General features: G+C 38.1%; 2 protein-coding genes across 2 annotated transcripts in view; one reads left to right on the top strand and one right to left on the bottom strand.

Moving 5' to 3' along the window:
• SLC18A2 (solute carrier family 18 member A2) overlaps positions 1–2,961 on the top strand; it is a 36,503-nt gene extending 33,542 nt beyond the window's left edge. Inside the window, exon 16 of the mRNA XM_025881107.2 lies at positions 947–2,961. Within this exon, the coding sequence (XP_025736892.1) occupies positions 947–1,051 (105 nt within the window). The 3' untranslated portion in view covers positions 1,052–2,961. The remainder of the gene's footprint in view (positions 1–946) is intronic.
• Positions 2,962–3,094: 133 nt separating this feature from the next.
• The window catches only part of PDZD8 (PDZ domain containing 8), a 79,221-nt gene continuing 61,260 nt past the window's right edge, over positions 3,095–21,055 (bottom strand). Inside the window, exons 4-5 of the mRNA XM_025881106.2 lie at positions 13,202–13,364; positions 3,095–8,878 (exon numbers count right to left, since the gene is read on the bottom strand). Of these exons, the coding sequence (XP_025736891.1) occupies positions 6,675–8,878; positions 13,202–13,364 (2,367 nt within the window). The 3' untranslated portion in view covers positions 3,095–6,674. The remainder of the gene's footprint in view (positions 8,879–13,201; positions 13,365–21,055) is intronic.

The raw sequence follows: 21,055 nt of genomic DNA, 5'->3' as shown, positions 1-21,055 counted from the left end.
CTTATCTGCCCCATTCTAGCTGTACGTCTCATGGTCATGTTCTTTAATCGCTGTGACTACACAGAGGGTTATGGGCCTACCACCTAGAGTGCTCGTGAAGCTGAGGTCTTGCAGCAAGGCCGCTCGGCAGGGGCCTGGCAGGATCGGGGCAGCTGTATTCTCAGACAAGAGGCTTGGTCTGCACATGTTCAAGAGGAATAATGATTACCAGGACTTATTAACTGAGGATCAATGGACTGTTCTTCAGTAACAGTGAGAAGGCACACGATTTTTATGTTCATTAGAGTGTCTTTTTGTGTGTTTTGTTTTAAAACCTCCATTTGAGCAAGAGGAAGACACCCAGGATTTGGGGAGAGGTGCTCTGGAAATGCCATTTATGAAGACAGGGGGCCCTGTGATTAGTGTAGGGAAACCTAAGGGGCCAGGGCAGTGGTCTTAAGATATCCTAAGGGCAGTCTGTGAAGATGGCTCGAATCTGAGCCACGTAGAGAAACAAGGGAGGCAGTTTAGCCTCAGGTACATTTCCAAGAGGAGTTCACCTCATGGAGGATATGTTGCCACCGGGAAATCCGTGCATTAGCAGTTGGACTGGGTGACCTACAGGATTCCTACCCCCTTCTCACCCCAGTCCCAATTCCAAGATTCTAAACAGAATCTTCCTAAACGTGACCCGCACAGCCCTTGCTTCATGGCTTGCAGGTTGCCCTGACTGGACTTCACAGCCCTGGGGGAGACCGCGGCTGTGGTCTCTCTCGCCTGGAACCCTCCCGGAGTGTGGAACCCCGGGGCTTCTGGGCCAGGCACCTGGCAGTTGCACCCAAGGACTGGTTGACAGCGGGTGGTGCTAGATACAGCTTTCCAACTAGTAATCCTTAAAGATGGTAGGTTAAAACCATCTTCTCTTTATGAAAGAAGGTTAATATATCTGCACTTGGCTCTCTTTCAGGCTATTCTCATGGATCACAACTGTCCCATTAAAACAAAAATGTACACCCAGAATAATATCCAGTCGTATCCGGTAGGTGATGATGAAGAATCTGAAAGTGACTGAGATCCTCAAAAGTCTCAAAGTATTTATTGTATAAAACCGTGTTTCCAGAAGTGAAATGACTCCTCCGGAACGGTCTTAGTCCTACCATTCATCCCTGGTGAAAGCAAAACAACCAAAGGTTATTCATTCTTCTCCATGGTTGTGATTGATTGCCAACAGCCTTATAAAGAAAAAGCAGCTTTTCTAGGGGTTTGTATAAATAGTGCTGAAAACTTTATTTTATGTATTTGATTTTATTAAATATTGTACAATATATTTTGACGAAATAGATATAGTGTAAATCTATAAATATTTGAATCCAAATCAAATATAATTTTTAAAAAACTTACATTCATGAACACTTGGGCAAAAAAAATCTTATATTTTTTCTGAATATTGGTAATGAGTGTTTAAAATGAAAGCACACATTATCTCCGAGACACTTCCAACACTGAGAAACTAGAAGGAAGTCTGAAAAACAGAATCAAGTAAGACAGCATATGATGTTGTGACACTGAGTGCGGTTAACTTGTAATTACTATCAGTATACTTATGAGCTAAAAGCTAGTTATCTCAAATGCAGAGGACAGGAAGTTGAGTCCATCATCTTTTGGACTTACCCATAATCGTGGCTGGCATTAGTTTTCTACAGAATCATCTACCTGGAAACAGATGGTTGTAAATTATGTATTTACATGTCGTGTGGCGGGCAGCGGACAGTAAAGCCAATAGGGAAAATAGTAAATATTCTGAAAGCAGAGAAAAGCACCCAGAAGTATAGTTATGAACAACTAGCTTTCCCTTTCTAGTATATATCTGATTGTTCTAGGATGAAAAGAAAATTGAGGGTAGATACACCTTCTACTGTCGAGGTTGTTTAAGCATATCAACATCTAGTTCAACTTTTAGAAACTTAAAAGGCTAATAATAGCTGCTATGATGTGAAAAAAATCTGACCATACCTTTTTGACCTGGGAAGAGGTCATCCAAGTGTCTATTAAGTTTTGAATTGCAACTATTATTTTTTAGACTTCTGAAGGTTGTTCACATTAATGTGAAAAATTTTAAACGAAGATGGAGGAGGAATGAAATTATCTTGAATCACATTAGGAAAACAGGAAAAATAGTAGGTCAGGACACATTCCCTTTCAAAGACAGAAAAACCCTAGAAACATCTAGAAATGTCTGTGTATTCTTCTATCATCTAGTGCTGTATAATGTGGTTTTTCTAAGCATGACAACATTGACGTGCCTTTTCAATTTAACAGCAAATACTGTGTTAGCACTGTCAGTTGCCATCAGGTTTTGTATGAGATGTGATTGGAGTGTGCAGGTAGTATAGAATGTCTCAGATAATACTTGTAAATTCTGTAGTTCTGCAATCAACAAAAATTACCTAATGTCTGTACTTTGTTAAGCTAAAATTGTGTTTCTGTTAACTTGGTCAAGGAGCAGAGAACTTTAGAACAAGGACTCAATCTCTAAGAGAGTAGCTGGTACTTTCCATTTGCTTTATGAAGCTTCTCGGTAGCTTTATGAAGCTTCTTGGAGTGACTTCAAATCTGAAGTGCAGTGTGGTGGAAGCAAACAAGTTTCCTCCTCACATATTTGCATTGGGCAACTTACAAATCTCTTGACTTTGTAAGATGGCTCTAGAAGCACTTTCATATGGCTAACGTAAACCATCAGAATTGTTCTCTACTCCCACAGGGGAAACCCTTCAAGAACGTGCTACAGATCAATTCTCTTAGAGGGCTGGTGGCTCTCCCTGACCACAATACTGTATGATTTACTCCAATTTCATTCTTGCCTTTAAGGCTTCAGTCTCTTCAGGAATGACTGGCAGAGGCATGCCCACTGTTGATCTCTAGAAAGAGCGTAAAAGACATGTGAGTTTTTCAGAACTGTTTTGGGAGCAAAAGTATCAATTATATCTGAGGGGGAAAATTACAAGGTCTTTTATAGGACTAATATTCTGGCCTTAGCAAAACTGTGAAGTGAGGCTTTTTTTTCTCAATGTATAGGAACCGTGAACATACAGCTCCCTGAATGTTTTTTTGAGCAGAGGTGGGTTTTTATGTTTGTACCTGGCAAAACAGATACAAAATCGTTAATGAGGTAGCAAAGAATATTCAGTTCTTTCTTCTGACTGCTAAGTGTATGTGCATACATGTTTTAGCTAGTTTCCTTAATAAATCTTCTGAACACTACTGTGCCTGTTTGTATTCCTTTATAAACCAGACATGATCGTTGGAATAAAATACATAAGGTGTTGACTGTGAATATCTAATTAAAAACTATTCTTTTCTGCTTGCAGGCATCAGGTAAAAACTCAGGTTAGTCTTAACCCTACTTTTTGGCTTTGCAAAATTGGCTTTAGATTGAAATCTGTAACTAGTCCCATGGTGTCAATGTGGAAAAGCCCAGTTAAGTTACCCTTGCATTTCAAAAGTTAAATTGCCTTCCTGACTGTGGTGAACAAATCTAAAGTTAAATTGCTTTCCTGACTGTTGTGAACAAATAACTGTATCTGATGGAAGTAACTAAGCTCTTCCACACGGTGAGCCCACATGGCCCTGGAATCCAGACAACGTAGGGTGTGTACGTGTGTCTTTCAGGCATGAGACTCACAGGCATGAGAATCGCAGTTTTACTCAGATCTTAGAGGGGCTCTACAACCTTCCCCAAGCCTTCTATTAAAGGAAAGCTATTATCTCAATTTAGAAAGAAAGACGATACATTTTCAAAGTGATTTTAAATTTATTCACTTTTAGGGAAATTAAGATCTTTGTAATCAGGAGCCACGTTATTTTCAAACTGCCTTTCAAAAAATCGAGATAAATTTAGAGCTTGACAGTACCCTTCAATTTTCAGCTTCTTTTCTCAAAATCGTAAAATAGCCAATAGCATTTCAGCTATTCTGATACTTGAGTCTAGGACTTAATATTAGGAAATGTAGCATATTCTGATTCCAAAATAATGCTAAAATATTGTTCATCTTGATTGTTTAACCTAGTTCTTCACCTCGCCTAAATACCAGAAATACAGAAAATAGTCTAATTCCTAATAAATAGCAGGGCCGATCCATACATCTGAGATTTCACAGCTTAGAAAAACAACAGCAAAACCAGAATTTAATGCTTTTAGGCAAATTTCAAAAGAGCAATTTTGTTTAGCAAAAGTGGACTTTGTGAAGAGCTTGTTTGCATGGCCAAATTCTACCAGGCGGTAATATCCAGAGAGATGTAGCAATCACCTCTTTCAGATGTTAGCAAATGAAGATATTCTTGTTTTCTGTGGTAGTTCTTTTTATTATTTTTTAGCTATTGATAACATAGCATGGTAGCAAGATTACATCAGGAATGTAATAGAATACAACTGTTTTCATGGAAGCCTCACACCTCACTACCCCCTAGGCTATTTGGAGTGACCACCTCCCCCGCACTAAAGCACAACTGTGATGCTTCTACTGCCTGTCCAAGTAGATAGAAAAATATTGCACTACATTAAAGGTAGATTTTACAAATATCATTAGCAGCATTACTGAGCTTTTCATAATTGTGGTTCTACAGAGTTAAATACTTTTAAAACAGGAGATTTTTATGAACCAAAATTTTGCATTATTTCTGCAGCTCTTTCAAATGCATCGGTTTCAGCAGCATGCTTGGATGTCACTAAAACTCCTGTGGTGTCATCCATCCATACACACCAGCCACTTACAGACACTGGCTTTCCAGGTCATCACCGGTAAGTTATTTTTCATAAGATAAAAGTTGGTTATTACATTGGGCAGATTGTTTCAAGCACATTACAGAACTTTTTTTTAGCTTTCAGAGAAGTTGGTGTATAAAGACTTCCACAGCAGTGTTCTTTTAAAATGCAAGCATGCTTAACACAAAAAAGGGGATACACAGATCTATTTTTGTTATCAACTTGGCCAATAAAGGTACTTCCTAATATTTCACTTAATAAAAGTAGAATAACTCCTCTACCTTCAAAAATGTTTTTGTCCCCCATTTGAGTCATATCTTTTCTTGAATAGTTTTTTACTATTCAGAACACTTCTGCAGTTCTGTTGTTCTCCTCACAACAATCCTGTGAGGTAGTTAAAGTATTGTTTATTCCTACTTTGGAGCTGGGGAGACTGCAGCATGGAACCTTCTTGTGATTATAAAGTTCATTAATGGCCAGTGGAAGAGCTTGACCTTTAACTCTTGCCTGGAGTCCTGGGCTATAAACCTGGGCCAGAACGCTTATCTTACAACTATGCCTCTTCCCTGCCGGCCACCGAAACTGTCCCACCTAGCTTTAAATTCATGTCAATCTTTAGTATATGTCATTTATCACAGAGTTACCTACAAGAGGAAAACAGACACATAAAAGGCCAAAACTTTTATGGTATACCAACAGAGGTCATGCTCACATGTTTTCCCTCAGTCACATGTTACTGGGGTCCACACAATGGACCGAGTATTGGAACAGATCTTTATTATCAGAGAACTGATCCCCATTCCTATGTATCTATACTGTTTTTTTATTTTTTTTAAACAAAAGACTGTCTGAACTATAGACACGTTCAGAATGACCACCATTCCTTCAACCTACAGCATGTCAATCTATCTTGCATGATTCCTTTACAACATCCTCCTGCATGAAAATGTTCCTAAAACAAAATAGCCAAACCCAGTTATCAACACGGTCATTTTAAGAACAGTCCTCTGAAACTTTATCCTTGACGTGCTTTATTTCCCATGGGAGAACTGAAGATGAAAAAAATCAAATGTTCAGAACTTCCATTTAAAGGGAGAAAGCATCCACATTTTGAAAGATTTTATTTCAAAATCCTACTGGTTACTGTTTTTTTTAGTAATCCTCTCTACAAAATTCTTGACCAACTGCATTCTCTATTTCCTATTACATTTTGTTTTTCAATGCAACCTCTTCAAATTAATAACTTTATTCTCACTAAAACTGCAGAAAAACTAGAAAATTCACAGGATAGAAAGCAAGCAATACACGTAAACTTTTTTTTTTTTTTACTAATCAGTGTAACTGACTAAAGCCGCAGCATCTGCTTTTATGTTACATTTGGCAAAAACAAAAAACCACCCTCAAAACCCCAAAATAAAAATTTCAAGCAAGTAGAGATGACAAACTTTCTAACACGAAGATTCAAAACCTGTTCCCTCAATGACTGCCGTTGTCAATTTGGGCATGCAGCAAACTTGTTATAACCGTGATGGAAATGAAAATACTTCAAGAATTTGGACAGTATCCTATTTAACACTCATTCAAAACTAAGATGAAGGAAAGTAACACAATGAGACATCACACGTACATAAACATGAAAAGTTAGCTTACATAATTACATAATTAGAAAAAGTTAGAAATAAATTAGTAAAAATAAATTCCCAGTATAAACCCAAAAACGCATATAGCTATAAATGCAATCTGAAACAACCAATGTAGTGAGCTGGTCATGTTTTTGCTGGAAAACCACCTTTTTTCACTCTTGTTCTTACACAAGCAAATGGCTGTGGAGAAGCAGGCCGAAGTGCATTAGAAGAGGGCTTACATGTGGGTTATCTGTGGTACTTGAGATGCAACTTTTCCCTAATCACTCAAAGTTTAAACAGGCTGTCTGTTAAACAGACTCTGATGGGCCAAATAAGTCCTCTGATATGCTGCTGAATGGCTGGGAGTCTATTAGTTGGGTTATTTCATTATCGAGGTCTTCTTCTGTATCATCTGTGTACTTGCTTATTTTTTTGGAGTGCTGCTCCAAAGACAGACTTTCTAAAGATTCAAGATCTTCAATGCCCGCTCTGTAGTGGATCATGAGAAGTGTTAGAGCTTGTAGCCTTTCACCTGATTTAGACAAAGCAGCAGAAAGAAGGGATTTTTTCCTTGATTCAGTTGCTTCTTTTTCTTCTCTAACAAGGGAATTATTATGTTCCAGCTCCTGGTCAATTTCGTTCTGCAGTTTATCCAGCATGAACTCTAATTTCTGGATCCTCTCCTCTGTAGGCAAGCCCCTGTACAGATCGCGGCCGATTTCTTTAACTGCAATGAAAACGCTGTCGTCCAGACCACCCTCCTTCCTCACCAACTTTATTCCTGTGTTGTTTCCCCGTTTAGAAGGACTGTTCGGACCACAGACCTCTGTGTCACTGCCTTCGTTGTCTGATGTGTTGGGTGTGTGTTTTGGTGAAGGTTCCACTAGATCAGTTCCTGGTTCAGAAAGGCGAGTTTTAGAGACTTGGCGCAAATTTAACAAACGAGAGCTCGTATTGATGATGTGTCTTGTCAAACCTGTTGTTTTATTGACTGACTTGCTAGCTTCAGCATCAACACGAGGAGGCAGGCCTAAGAAGGTTTCTTGTCCTTCCAGCCTGAGGTTTTTCAGGGTCCGGTCTATCCGCCTATCAGCTGCTCCACAAAGAGGTGTCTCCGCTAGACACTTTTCCTGACATTTTTTATGGCAAACGTAAGCACAGAACATACACTGGGAAGCAGCTTTAGTCCACACTTTTTTCTTACAGTAATCACACCAAGTTGGGTTCTGGAACTGAGTATCCTGGAAACTATGTTTATTTTCTGTTAAACCCAACTGTCCAACAAAATGTTCCTCTTTAGGTAGGGCAGAAACCTCTTCGACCAAATGGAGTTCTTTTTCTTTCTCTAAGTTAGTAACTATAGGGTGGTCTGGTTCTCCTTCTTTCAAATATTTGAAGTGAATGGTAATGTCACCAAAGCAAAACTTGTCATTGAATCCCTTTTGCATACTCAGATTCCGTAGTGCGGTTCTCGTAACCATTGCCTTAGGTGAGGGGGCTTCCAGTCTGAATTTTGAAAAGTATTCCATGTTTGATGTAGCCAGGCATCCTAAAGCCACCTCTTCAAGTTTTAAGCTGACATGCCCCAAACAGATAAGACCCCCTAACTTGAAAGGATCTCTGCACCACAGTGCAATGTTTAAGTATCTGTGGCAGGCTTCTATGTCAAAGAAACAGGTTGCTCTGGTTCTTGTCCATTTTCCTAGCTTATTACGGTAAGGAATTTCTGATGATTCCCACGTCTGAGGGTCATCTGAACTGTCCTTAGGAGGGCAGGAACCTTCTGAAGTAAAATCTCTCGCCACTTCTTGCTTTGCTAAAAATGGCTTAGATGCAGCAGCTACATCTTCTGTATGATCCATATTTTTCGCTTGCTTTTCAGCAGGTTTATCCGCGGGAGGAGGCAGCACCTTTTCTGGCTTTTCAGGGAGAACATCTGGTTCTGTCTGGTTTGGGGTGTCGGCAGAAGGCAAAGGAGCTTTCACTTGTGGTCGTGGTGGCACGGGTGGTTTGAAAGTGGATCCTTGGGTGGGTTTTGACCCTTGTGTTGGGTCCGTTAACTCAGAAGCTTTTAGGGCCAAGGGTTTATTTCCCTCTTTACATGGAGGTTTTGGTGGTGGTGGGTGATTTCCTACAGCTAGTTTACGGTTTAAAACTGGTGATGTCGTTGCAAGGGGTTTAACAGAAAGTGTTGCTGGGGTACGTTTGGGGCTGTGACTTACTGACGGAGTCTCTTCTTTGAGCTCATTCTGCGCTCTGACGTCACTTGCCAAGTCTTCAAATTCAGAATCCAAATCTCTATTTTCAGCATCTACCGCCAACCCAGTGGTTTCCTCTTCGTAGTTTGGCGGGCACGAGCTTGACAGAAAGTTTTCTTCCAACTGCCCAAAATTATCTGGCAGTGCTGCGCCTTGACTGCCCTGGCCGACAGGCCTCTCGTAGTACACCAGGACTCGGTCCCCAGCCTGCTTGATCAGCTTCAACACCTGCAGGGTAGATGTGATCTTCACACCTGTCGTAAGATTTTAAAAGGGAAAACATGTAAATTACTGAGATGAAAATCACTTAAGTTTGCTGAATGTAACTGCCCTTAGTTTATGATTATGGAAAAGCAATACAGAAATGTGGTGAATGATCAAATTCAGAGACCAATGCTTGAAGTAAACTTAGCAAAATACTGTATTATGAATAGCGGACTCTTTTACATATTCTTTTTATTAGCCCTACCCATCAAACTAATCCTTTTATCAGGACCAGAAAGAACAAGGACAGCATAAATTGCTTTAAAGTTTAACAAGGTGGTCACTATCTGCATCGATACTATCAGCTTAAATTTTCATTTTATTGGGCGCCTGGGTGGCTCAGATGGTTAAACGTCTGCCTTCGGCTCAGGTCAGAATCCCAGAGTCCTGGGATCGGGTCCCGCATCAGGCTCCCTGCTCCTTGGGAGCCTGCTTCTCCCTCTGCCTCTCTCTCTCTGTCTCTCATGAATAAACAAAATCTTAAAAAAAAGAAAGAACAAGCAACTTTAAAAAAAAATTTTTTTTCATTTTATTATGTTCTAATAGGTGGCTACATTAACCCAGTTTGAAATTCAAAAGGTACAGAAAAATGCAGAGTGAAAAATCTCCCTTCCACCTCTATTTCCCAACCACACTGCCCCTTCCCCGAGGCGGTCAAAGCTAGCAGCTTCCGGTGGAGTCTCTTCCAGAGGTACTCTAGGTGTTATCTTTAAAGGCTCTATTTGTTTCCTGCCCCTCCCCCCACCCTCCCCCAAACAGTACTTACCCAAGCTAGCCCTTTCTGTAGGACTTAGAAAAAGGTGAGAAGGGGTCTTTGCTTTCCAAAGGTCTTAGGGCCACCCTAAATAAATCAGAGTAACATCAGCCCCATCTAACAACCTGACTTCAGAGTTCCTCAACCTATATCCTCTCCTACCTCAGCTGCCCAGGCAAGATCATGCTTTAGACCTGATTATCACTTGGAATTTCCCACATCAGAGATCTTTCACTTGTAATTAATCTCTGCTCACAATCTCCTGTTTGTTACTAACTGAATCTGTTTTGAGGTAATTTCCAGGCCCAATCATTCTTCCTTTGCTGTCCTGGTCCAGCTGGTTGGTCTCCTAACACCACTTGCTTTTCTCCCCAACCTCAGTCTCAAGATTTCACTGATGTTCACTTACATCAAGATTTGGGATTCTTCTGCCCTGGCACTTTCCTCTTCTGTCTGCCTGGCTTTCTGATCCCAGCTTGCTAGCCCCATCTCCTTTTTCTGTTCCTGGGCTTACCACCGGTACCTAGTGCTAACTGATGCTGGCCATCTTCAGCAAGGCATTCTTTTGAATTGTTTCTGGTCTCTAAACAACTAAGTCTCTAAAACCCCAGCTTCAAACCCTCCCTACTGTCTTTTATTCTGCAGGTGATCTCATTTACTGAAGAGATCAACAAGCAGCCACCTTTTCTCCTGGCCAGTCATTTTTAGTATGAACCTCTCTCTGAGGATGAAGTAGCCCTTGACTTGTACGTTGGATCCTACTGCCCATCTCCTTCAGGACTTTGCTCCCTCAGCTATCCTGGGCTCATTCTTTATTCCCTTCCTTCTCCTGTAAAACCTTTTTCTTGGTTTTCACACTGTACTACTAATTTGGCTCTGACCACCTCTGCTTTCTTTTTCTCCATCCATATCCGCGCCTTGTACCAAACGTCCCCGTGGCTTTTATATGCCCTGGTTCTCTCCCTTTTTGCTCTCTCCCTGGATCACAACCACCTCAGTGGTTCCAACCGTCTTTTTCTTTGGTTGGTCTCCCCTCTTCCTCACACTATTCCTACATCCCTAACTACTTCTGGAGATCAGCACCTGGATGTTCCCTCGACGTAACAAATTCAGCTAAGTTAAAACCCCTCTCTGATCTTCTCATTCTCCTGTCCTCACTATGTGAATTAACTTGCCACCCTCCCAATTAACCCAATCTGCACTCCAGAGACAGCTGACCCCCTAGCTCCCAGGAGCTCTCAGTTCTGTCAGAGTTCTAGGCCTTTTCCTCCCTTGTTCAGATCCACCTGGTCACTGGCTTCAGTTCCAAGAATCCACAGCTCCTTGCTGTGACCCCTCAGGTCTTCCCTGTTTTAATCACCAAACATACTGCTCCCCAATTTTCCTAAAGCTTTGGCTCAAAAACCGTTAGTGTACAAACTCATCACACTGGAATCCAGAGCTTTCTAATGTGGCTCTCTCCATGATTCATCCAGCCTGCTCTTTCCCTCTAACCACACTATGTTTCAACAAAATTGTAGTCTGACCTACACACAAATGAAAAATAAGTCCATCTACTGAGCAGGAAAACTTCAACTCAATCTAAACTCATTCCTTGTGACTTAACACCTGGCCTCATCTCTTTCCCAACCCCCAGGAGCTCTGGGGAGACAACCACTATTCTTCTAAGGACTAGCTGGCCAAATCTGGATTCCTTTTCTTTTGCAATGTTACAAATACACACAAAACTAGAGGAAACAGAAGAAAAATGAACTCCATCATTGAGCTTCCAATATAATAAGCGCTTTGCCAATCTTATTTCAACTACCACCAATCCCATTACTAAATATTTAAAAATTATATACCCATATAAACGAATTACAGGTATAAAAAATAAGTATTATACCTGTCCTGTATCTCAGTACTTCGTTTTTATAAATGTTAGCTATAAAGGGGTGACCTTTTTCCACTCTGTACACATTTATATTGCTTTATTTTTGAGAAGAGATATTTTCGAGAATATTTACTGCATGTGTAACTGAAAACAAAAACCTTTCCATAAAAGGACATAAAAAAGAAAAAAAAATACCCTGTAGGTAAACCCAGAACAAAGGTATGTGTGGATATAAAAAATTTATACTGAATTCTAGTTTTTGGCTGAGGGGGAGTAACTGCTATGTTTGTTAAACAATTACGTAACAGAGGAGGTCTGTTTCATGGCTCTGCCATCCTTAGTTCCTACAAAGAGCCGCAGCATCTGGGGGCTTGTGAGAAATGCAGAACCTTGGGCCGTTGTCCAGGTCTGCTCTGAAGGAGAATCCCTATTTTAATACCATGTCTGGGTGACTGGAATAGTCAGAAGGTTTGAGAAGCACTGTTTATGACCTATCAAAGGGATTTCCATGTGAAAATATGGACTTAGTTGGGCTTCCAGGTGTGCAACTAAATGATTTTCATTATTTTACTGTCATGGCTTTGAATCAAAGCTTTAACATGTAACAAAGGAAAACGCCTTGCTTTGAGGGGCGCCTGGGTGGCTCAGTCAGTTAAGCGTCTGCCTTCGGCTCAGGTCATGATCCCAGAGTCCTGGGATCGAGTCCCACGTCCGATTCCCTGCTCAGCAGGGAGTCTGCTTTTCTCTCTCTCTCTCTCTCCCCTTCCCTCTACCCTTCCACCCCTGCTCATTCTCTCTCTCAAATAAATAAAAATAAAATCTTGGAAAAAAAAAAAAGAAAACTCCTTGCTTTGGGGACTGATCTACCTTGTTGTTTATTATCTTAGCTGTGAAAGAATATACCACATTGTCTTTGGAAGCTCAGTTGTGACCAAACATGAGTTCAAGAGATTTCTTGACAAGCCTAGAATGGGGGGACGGGGCAGGTACTACAAAGGTCTGAAAAGATTTGGACGTTTTCCCCACTGGTGTGTACAGGGAGTCCTACTGCCTATTCATAAACATCCAAGCAAATAATCTGCCTATCAACAGAATTTATGTGGTTATCAGTCCAACTGATAGGAAGGCATACAGGTGACACGTTCTTCCACTAGCAATAATGATTTGGGCTGTACTCTAATGACTGCATATTAACAAATGGCTAGCCAATCAGGGAAAATACACAGCCATCAAGATGGGGCCACAGGACAGTTCAAGTGTGCCTTCTTGGACAAGAAATATTAGTCTGTCTCCTGTTCATTATCTAGTCCGAAGTGATGGGGGTCATAGTGCTAATACTGTCAATTTTAGGCCCAGAGGAGTTAGGTGGTTATACAGAAGGAACTGTTGACCTGCCCTTTCTTTCATATTCATTAAACACTAGAGGAGTAGAAGATGGGATGGAAAGGAAAATTAGAGTTTACCGAAGAGTGGTCTAAAAATAAAGTATTTTACAGATTATACATAAGGATAAAAATGGCATATGTGTTGTAAATTAAAGCTTCCTTCAGATTTTTATTTTTAATAAAGTTATTCTCTTTCCATTGTAAAAGTAACGTGCTCAGAGAAAGAATGAAGATAGGGAAAACTCCCACATTTGATGATTTCTCTATAAATGTGATGTGTGTTGCATATTAGCATAATTACCTCCAATAGCAATCAGTCGGTCTCCCCGCTGAAGATCTGCAAGTGCAGCAGGCGAGTTTGGGGCCACCGTCTCAATTATGACATGCCCCGCATACCCGTCAGTTGACTGGACAAGACGAAGTGTAAGTCCGACACTTTGTAAATTCCCCTTTATTAATTCAACCTTTGATAAAGAGGAAAAAATGAAAACAATCAATGGGTTCATGGTAGGGGAGTGAGAAAACATTAGCCCACTGAGAACACTGTAGCTGATGCTGTCTTTTGTACCATGGTGACTATTTTTACAGACAAGTAAAACAGGAGGAGATTTTTATTGTGACAATGTTAACACGTGCTCAGACTGCACATATGGGGTTCAAAAACATTAAACATACTTTCTTATCTTCAGTATGTCTTAAGATCCATTCTCACTGTAGAATATTTGCAAATAGAAAGGCAAAATGAAAACACTCCTAATCATACCATCCAGAACTGTTGTATACTTTCTAATATACATATTTTAACACAAAATTAAGATTCGATTGTGAATATAATTCTGAATCTTGCTTTTTTGAAATATAATGGGAAATATCTTCTATGTTATTAGATGTGCTTTGGAACCTCTCTTTTATGATATACTGTTAAATTATCTTTTGGGGAGGAAGTAAAAGAGTTTACATTTGTTTTATTAACAGGTATCTTATTAATGAGATAGCCTTTTCTAACTCATCAAGATCATTTTGTTTTCTAAACAAGCGTCACCTAATTTATCAAAATATGTGTCCCAGATTCACATCATCTGTGAACTAAAAAGGCAATGCAACATGTTATGTCCTCATTTAAATTACTGATTAAAAAAACCAGATTGAATGCTACATCCTTCTAGATGACAAGAATTCAATCTGTGTTTATTGAGTTAAATAAATTACAAATCAGTCTAATTGTATTATCATTCAGCCCATGTTTCTTAGTTCTGGTCTTCAAGAGATCTCATGAGGGACTCTGCCAAATAACTTGCTAATATCCTAATATATCACTGTCTGTATTGCTTTAATAAATAAACCCTACTTTTAAAAGCCAGAAATTTAATTCTCCTACCTAATGGTGTTGGCTGGTAAAAGAGACCTAACTGGAAATTGTTTTTTAATATGGATGTTACTAGATTTTGTAAAGGTGCTTTTAGATTAAGAAAAATCTTAATCACATTATGCTCAAGAAATGGGAGATGTAGTCAAGTTTTTGCTTATCTAAAGGTTTACACACAAACAAAAAACCCTTCCAAAAAACGTACGTATTTAAACCTCCAAAAAAACTGAACAATTCTTGCCTTATGATACAGTAAATAATCACCTTATAATGTTAATAGTGGTTTTCACTTTTAAAAAGCCCTTAAGAATACATTCTTTCAAATCCACAAACATAAATAGATTCTTAATATATACAGAGTGCCAAAACTAAACTTATAATGTAACATTTTCCAATATGAGAAAGTTAATAGTACCAAATGGGCAAAAAACTAAATTGTATGAGTCTGAGAACTGTAAATTTTAAAAACACTGTGAATGTGTTTTTTGTGATTTACTCTTTGTTCTTAACATGGAATAGAGGTTGGGTGGATGGGGTTGAGAAGGGAACTGAGGCTACTATAGGTTTTGTGTAACTGACTTAATTTATTTTCTATATACCAATCATACTATTCCCTTTCCTTTTCTTATCTCAAATGATTCTTGAAGTAAACATTCCAGATGGAAAAGGATAAGGTTTTCAGGAGGAAAAATAAGGGTAGATAATACATTACTGCCTGCCCCCCTTTTTACTACTGGTTAATAGTAAATGCTATTGATTTCATACTTACACAGGGAACCAAACTTAAGACACTATTTCTTCTGCCTCTTTTCTTGTTAAGATTGTTTTGTTTCCTTCTAAACTCACAGTGCTGACGTGTCTAATTTTGGGATTATAGGTACAGCCTTCTCTGAAACAGAAACTTAAAAATTTAAGTTCTGACAGCAAAACTTTAAAAGTATAAAAACACCTCATAATTAAAAACCTGACAAAACATTTAAAAATGAGTATCACACAAAAATTTTTAATGTGAAATTTATGATAAAGTTTACAAGACTATCCAAATGATACCATGACTTCTGGAACAAAACTGACATCTCCATTGGGATGAAACTATTTTTAAAACAAGAATAGCCAAAAATAAAAAATTCTCCTCCATACACAGGTATTTTTTAAAATTATACATACGACTATTGGATATTCCATGCAACTATAAAACATATGCCAAAATACAATTCTTTAAATGAGGTGAAAATAAAACAGAAATCCTAAATATTTTTAATGTATCTGCATGTGGCATGTACCCCCCTGAAATATGGGACACCTTATTACCTGGGAGGTTTTGGTTTTGAAATTTTTATTATGGAAAATTTAAAATATATACAAAAATAGAGGAGAGGTAAAATGAACCCTGTGTTAGGTTATAAAATATGGTCACAAATTACTATCCTCATATGCAAGTCCCTCTGTAATTATTCCCTTACCCAACCTGCCATTAGAGGTGTAACTTGTTTCTCCACCCTTCTCAGCAACCAATATAACCAAAAAAAAATAAGCAAAGACAAGACAATCTGATCATCATCCCTGACATAAGTGACATTTAAAGAACATGATACCTAATTATGACAAATACACATTCAAGTGCACATAATTTCACCAGAATGTGCTAGGTCATAAAATAAGTGTCAATAAATTTAAAAGACTGAAATTCAAGATATGTTCTCTGAATGGAATTAAATTAGAAATCAACTAACAATAAGATAACTAGGAAAACCCCCAAGTATTTGGAAAGTAAAAACAATATGTTTCTACATAATTCATGGCCAAAGAATGAATCAAGAAAAATTTAAAAAACATTCTGAATGGAATGATGAAAATACAAATTATTAAAATCTGTAGGGCGCCTGGGTGGCTCAGTTGGTTAAGCGACTGCCTTCGGCTCAGGTCATAATCCCGGAGTCCCGGGATCGAGACCCACATCGGGCTCCCTGCTTGACGGGGAGTCTGCTTCTCCCTCTGACCCTCTTCCCTCTCGTGCTCTCTATCTCTCATTCTCTCTCTCTCAAATAAATAAATAAAAAATCTTAAAAAAAAAATAAAATCTGTAGGATGCAACTAAAGCTGTGTTTACTAGGAACTGATAGCTTTCAGTGCTTATACTAGGGGCAAAAAATACAAAATTAGTGAAATTAGTGAAATTAGTTCCTACATCAAATCAGAAATCTCAAAATAGAAGGAAAGAATAAAGAGCAGAAATCAATGAAATATAAAAACAATTCAATCATGAGAGCTGATTAATTAAATAATAAAAGTGATAAGCCTCTAGGCCAGACTCATGAAGAAAAAAAGACAAGACACATTACCAAAATCAAATAAAAGGGACCATCACTACAAAATCTACAAACATTAAGAGAATTAGGCCATATTTTGGACAATTTTATGCCAATACATTTGACAACTTAGATGCACTGGAAAAATTTCCTCAAAAGATACAAATGACAAAACCCCCAGAAGACAGAAATTTTGGATACATATCTACTATTTATATCAAATCCATAACCCCTTCATCCCCACCCCCACCCCCCAAACTCCGGGTCTAGACTGCTTCGTTGGTGAATTCTCAAGGAAGAAACAATAGCAATCTTATCTGGAATCTTCCCAAATCATGTGTTAAGGCCAATGCTATCCCCTAATTCTAAAACCCAGACAAACACAAAACAAGAAAGCAGAACTACAGACTAGTATTTCTAGTGTTCACAGAAGCAAAATTTCCTAAAAAAATTTTTAGGGAATTTAACCTAGCAATATATAAAAAGGATAATAATCAAAAACAACTGGAGTTGATTTCCAGGAATTTAAGTTTGATTTAAGCAGCCAAGAATCAATCAATATAATTTACCATATTAAGAAAACAAAAACAAAACAAAAAAAGAAAAAAAACCCCTAACATCCATTCATGATAAAAATCCCGAACAAACTAAAAATATAAGGGGACTCTTAAACCTGATTATGGGCGTCTACAAAATTCTACAGGTAACATGATAGTCAATGTTTTCTACCTAAGATCAGGAACAAAGAAGGATTTCTGCTTTTACCATTTCAATTCAGTATTATACTGGAGGGTACAGCAGGGTAATAACACAAGAAAAGGGGAAGGCATAGAGATTGGAAAGAGAAGAGAAAAACGGTCTTTATTTACATATAACATGATCTGATACATGAGTAATCCTATGAAATCTACAAAACAACTATTAATAAGTGAAATTAGGTCACAGACTACAAATTCACTTACAATAGCATAAAAATATTTAGGGTTAAATTTAATGAAAGATGTGCAAGATCTGTATGCTGAAAACTATAAAGCACTGCAAAGGAAAATTAAAGAAGACCAAAATAAATGGATAATGATACCATGTTCACAGACTGAAAAACTCATTACTGTTAACAGATGCCAATTCTTCCCAAATTTATCTACGGATTCGAACAGAAATCTCTGCAGGCCTTTGGAGAGGCAAAGTCAAAGAGAGGTAAAGGACCTGGAATACCCAAACACATCCTTAAATAGAACAAGGATAGAAGACTTAGACTCTCTGATTTCAAGGCTTACTATATACAGCACACACAACACAGATAAATCTCAAAGACATGTGGAGTGAAAGGAGTCAAACACAAAAGACCATATGCTCTATGATTCAATTTGTATGAAATTCTAGAAAAGGCAGAATTATAGTGACAGAAAACAGATTAACAGGACTGGGGGTTGGAGACTGCAGACTGAGGGCATACAGTAGCACAAATAAAAGTTCCCAGGTGATGGAAATATTCTATATCTTGATTGGGGTGAAGGTTACATGATTGCATACAATTACCAAAATTCACCAACTGTATACTTAGTGAATTTATTGCATTTAAATGATGCCTTAATAAGGCTATTAAAAATAAAGCAGAAACAAAACCCCCAATATACCATCTTTGTCTTAAGATACTTAAATATAGATTACTGATAATTCATTCAGATAGCCCTTAGTTTTCCAATTTACTTAATTTAATAAAAACAACCTGGGATGAATTTAGATGGTCCTTAAGTCAATCAGGAAGGACAGCAACATTTAGATAGTTTTTCCATTTAGCGTATGTCAATGAAATGCATCCTGACTCTTATGTACAGATAACTGGAAATACTACACTGTAGATACAGGATTAAACCAGATATAATTGTAAGAAGAACAAACTGTGTCTGAAAAAGAAACAAAAACACCTGAAAATGTAACCCAAGTTTTAATGTTATGTACTGTTAAATCACCAAAAGAATATGAATAAACTTTTAATTTTTGTCAAATACCTGCATGTGGTTAAAAAAAAATCAAATACATAAAATAACTTATACTAAAAAGCAGCAGTCCTCTTTTTCTAAGCCCCACTCCCACACCACAGCAACTACCTAGTTTTTCGGGATTTCCTTTTCTTCCTCTAGGGAATACATTACTATCTCCTGATGTATCGAATTTGAGACAATCTGCTGACTTCCTACTATTACAGACAAGGATGTAGCCCCATCTTCCTTTCCCTAAATACAGTAGAATTCATCACTATTTTTAGTTCCTCTACATAAACTCTTTATAATTTTAATTAATACACTTATCCTTCTATTTCTTATTTCATCTTTCTTGATATTAGGACTTCCATCTTTCCCTTCACCTCTCCTCTTTACCTGCTACCTTCTAAACTCTGTCAAAGTTGGTAACTATTACCTTTCTAACTATAATTAAGCTATCAAGTTTGATTCTAAAAGCTAAAGACCAGCAGTGTTTATTTATAATTACTGCAACCATATAAACATTATTTATTGTAAAGCTGAGCATTATTACAGTTTCTGTTTTGTAGAGCCTTTTGTTTTTCTTGGGAGTTTTTTTCTTTCAACAACATAGCTTTCACTTTAAATGTAGAATTTATGTTAAGTACGGCTTCTGCAGTTAGCTCTTAAATTCATTTATCCATTTTTTTGCATATTATTTAGCACCCAGTCGAAGGGAAGCTTTTCTTTACCCACCCTTTGCCTCCTGCCGAAAAGAAGCCAGTTAATAAATGCAGAAGAAATTTTAAGATTAGAGAAATCACCTTCTGGCAAATACCACCCCCCCCAAAGGTAGAGGGACTGTTTTAGGTTTAAAAAACAAAACAAAACAAAACAGGGGAGCCTGGGTGGCTCAGTTGGTTAAGCAACTGCCTTCGGCTCAGGTCATGATCCTGGAGTCCTGGGATCGAGTCCCGCATCGGGCGCCCTGCTCAGCAGGGAGTCTGCTCCTCCCTCTGACTCCCCCCTCTCGTGCTCTATCTCATTCTCTCTCTCAAAATAAATAAATAAAATCTTTAAAAAAACAAAAACAAAAACAAAACAAAACAGGACACAGAGACTAAAGAGATGTTACAACCAATGTTATATATGAATCTTGATCAGATACCAGCTTAGAAAGAAAAAAAGGCTACAAAAATATTTATGGGACATTGGGGGCATTTTAATATAGGACTATTAGGTAAAATTAGGGAATTATTAATTTTCTTATGTGTGATAATGGTTACTATGGTTATGTAAAATGCCCTATTTTTAGAAGATTCATACTGAAATATTTAGGGGTGAAGTATCTACATGTTGATGTTTATAATAATCCTTGACGATGACTTGAGGCAAATGTTAACCTCTCTGAATATCATTGGTAAAATGAGACATCTATCTCAAATGTGGAGCTCTGAAAAGGCTCAGTTGTTATTACTGTTATTAGCAAAACTCAGCACTACTAGTCAGAAATGGGAATGCAAAAGGAAATTTAAAAACCAGTCTGCTGCGAATGAACAAGGCAAACTATTATGACACAAACATCATTTCAGGGCATTAGAATATTTAAACTATCTTATATCGGGCAAACATTAGTTTTATAGGATCAAGACTGAGAGGCTAAGTTTATGATTGATTTAAAAAATAAATAAATAAAAACCTGTCTAATAAGAAAAGACTCTTTGGTGACTGGTGTCAACAGTTGGTAAAAGAATAGCTGCCAGTTCAAACGAATTAGAAGTACAATGGGCTCAAGCAGGGTCTTTACTTCCAGAGAGGTAGAAATTATACTAATGGTGGTAAATATCTACTTTTTCACAAAATTGTAAGTTTTCATTTCATTATAAAGTTTCCTCTATGCAGGAGATAAAGATGTATGAGATGAAAGTAAAAGGAAGGGGCCAAAAAGAACAGCAGGGCGAGAAAAAACTGTATTTCTTATGGACAAATAAAGTATGGTGAAGAAAAAATGAACATGGAACAATATTATATTGTCCTTTGGGGCTGAGCATGAAATCTTTTTTGGGGGGGGAGGGGCAGAGGGGGAGAGAGAATCTTAAGCAGACTCCACACCCAGCATGCAGTCTGATGTGGGGCTCGATCTCACAACCTGAGATCATGACCTGAGCCAAAACCAAGAGTTGGACACTTAACTGACTGAGCCACCCAGATGCCCCCCGGTCATACCTTTACTAAAAAAAGAGAAAAGGGGAGGATGAAAGTGAAGGCAAAATGTCTGTGTAACAAATACAGGTATACATTAAGGTGGAAGGCTTGGGGTCAATTTCAATAATCATCAGGTAATAACTTTTCCTTTCTTATAAGAAGCCAACTGGATATTTTTAAGTTCAACCAAACTGGGTGATCCCCTACTGCAAAAGATAAGCTACAATTAAGGAAAAGTTAACCTCTATAAAATTTTTCCATCAAAATCTCTGTAGATATGCAAGTTTGCTTTCTATGTTTCTTCAAGGTAA

This window comes from Callorhinus ursinus, unplaced genomic scaffold (assembly GCF_003265705.2).
Source record: "Callorhinus ursinus isolate GAN/ISIS: 27379988/994484 unplaced genomic scaffold, GSC_fseal_2.0 scaffold20, whole genome shotgun sequence".
Lineage (NCBI taxonomy): Eukaryota > Metazoa > Chordata > Mammalia > Carnivora > Otariidae > Callorhinus > Callorhinus ursinus.
The sequence above is the reverse complement of the archived record's forward strand: the minus strand, read 5'-3'. Positions and strand labels throughout refer to the sequence as shown.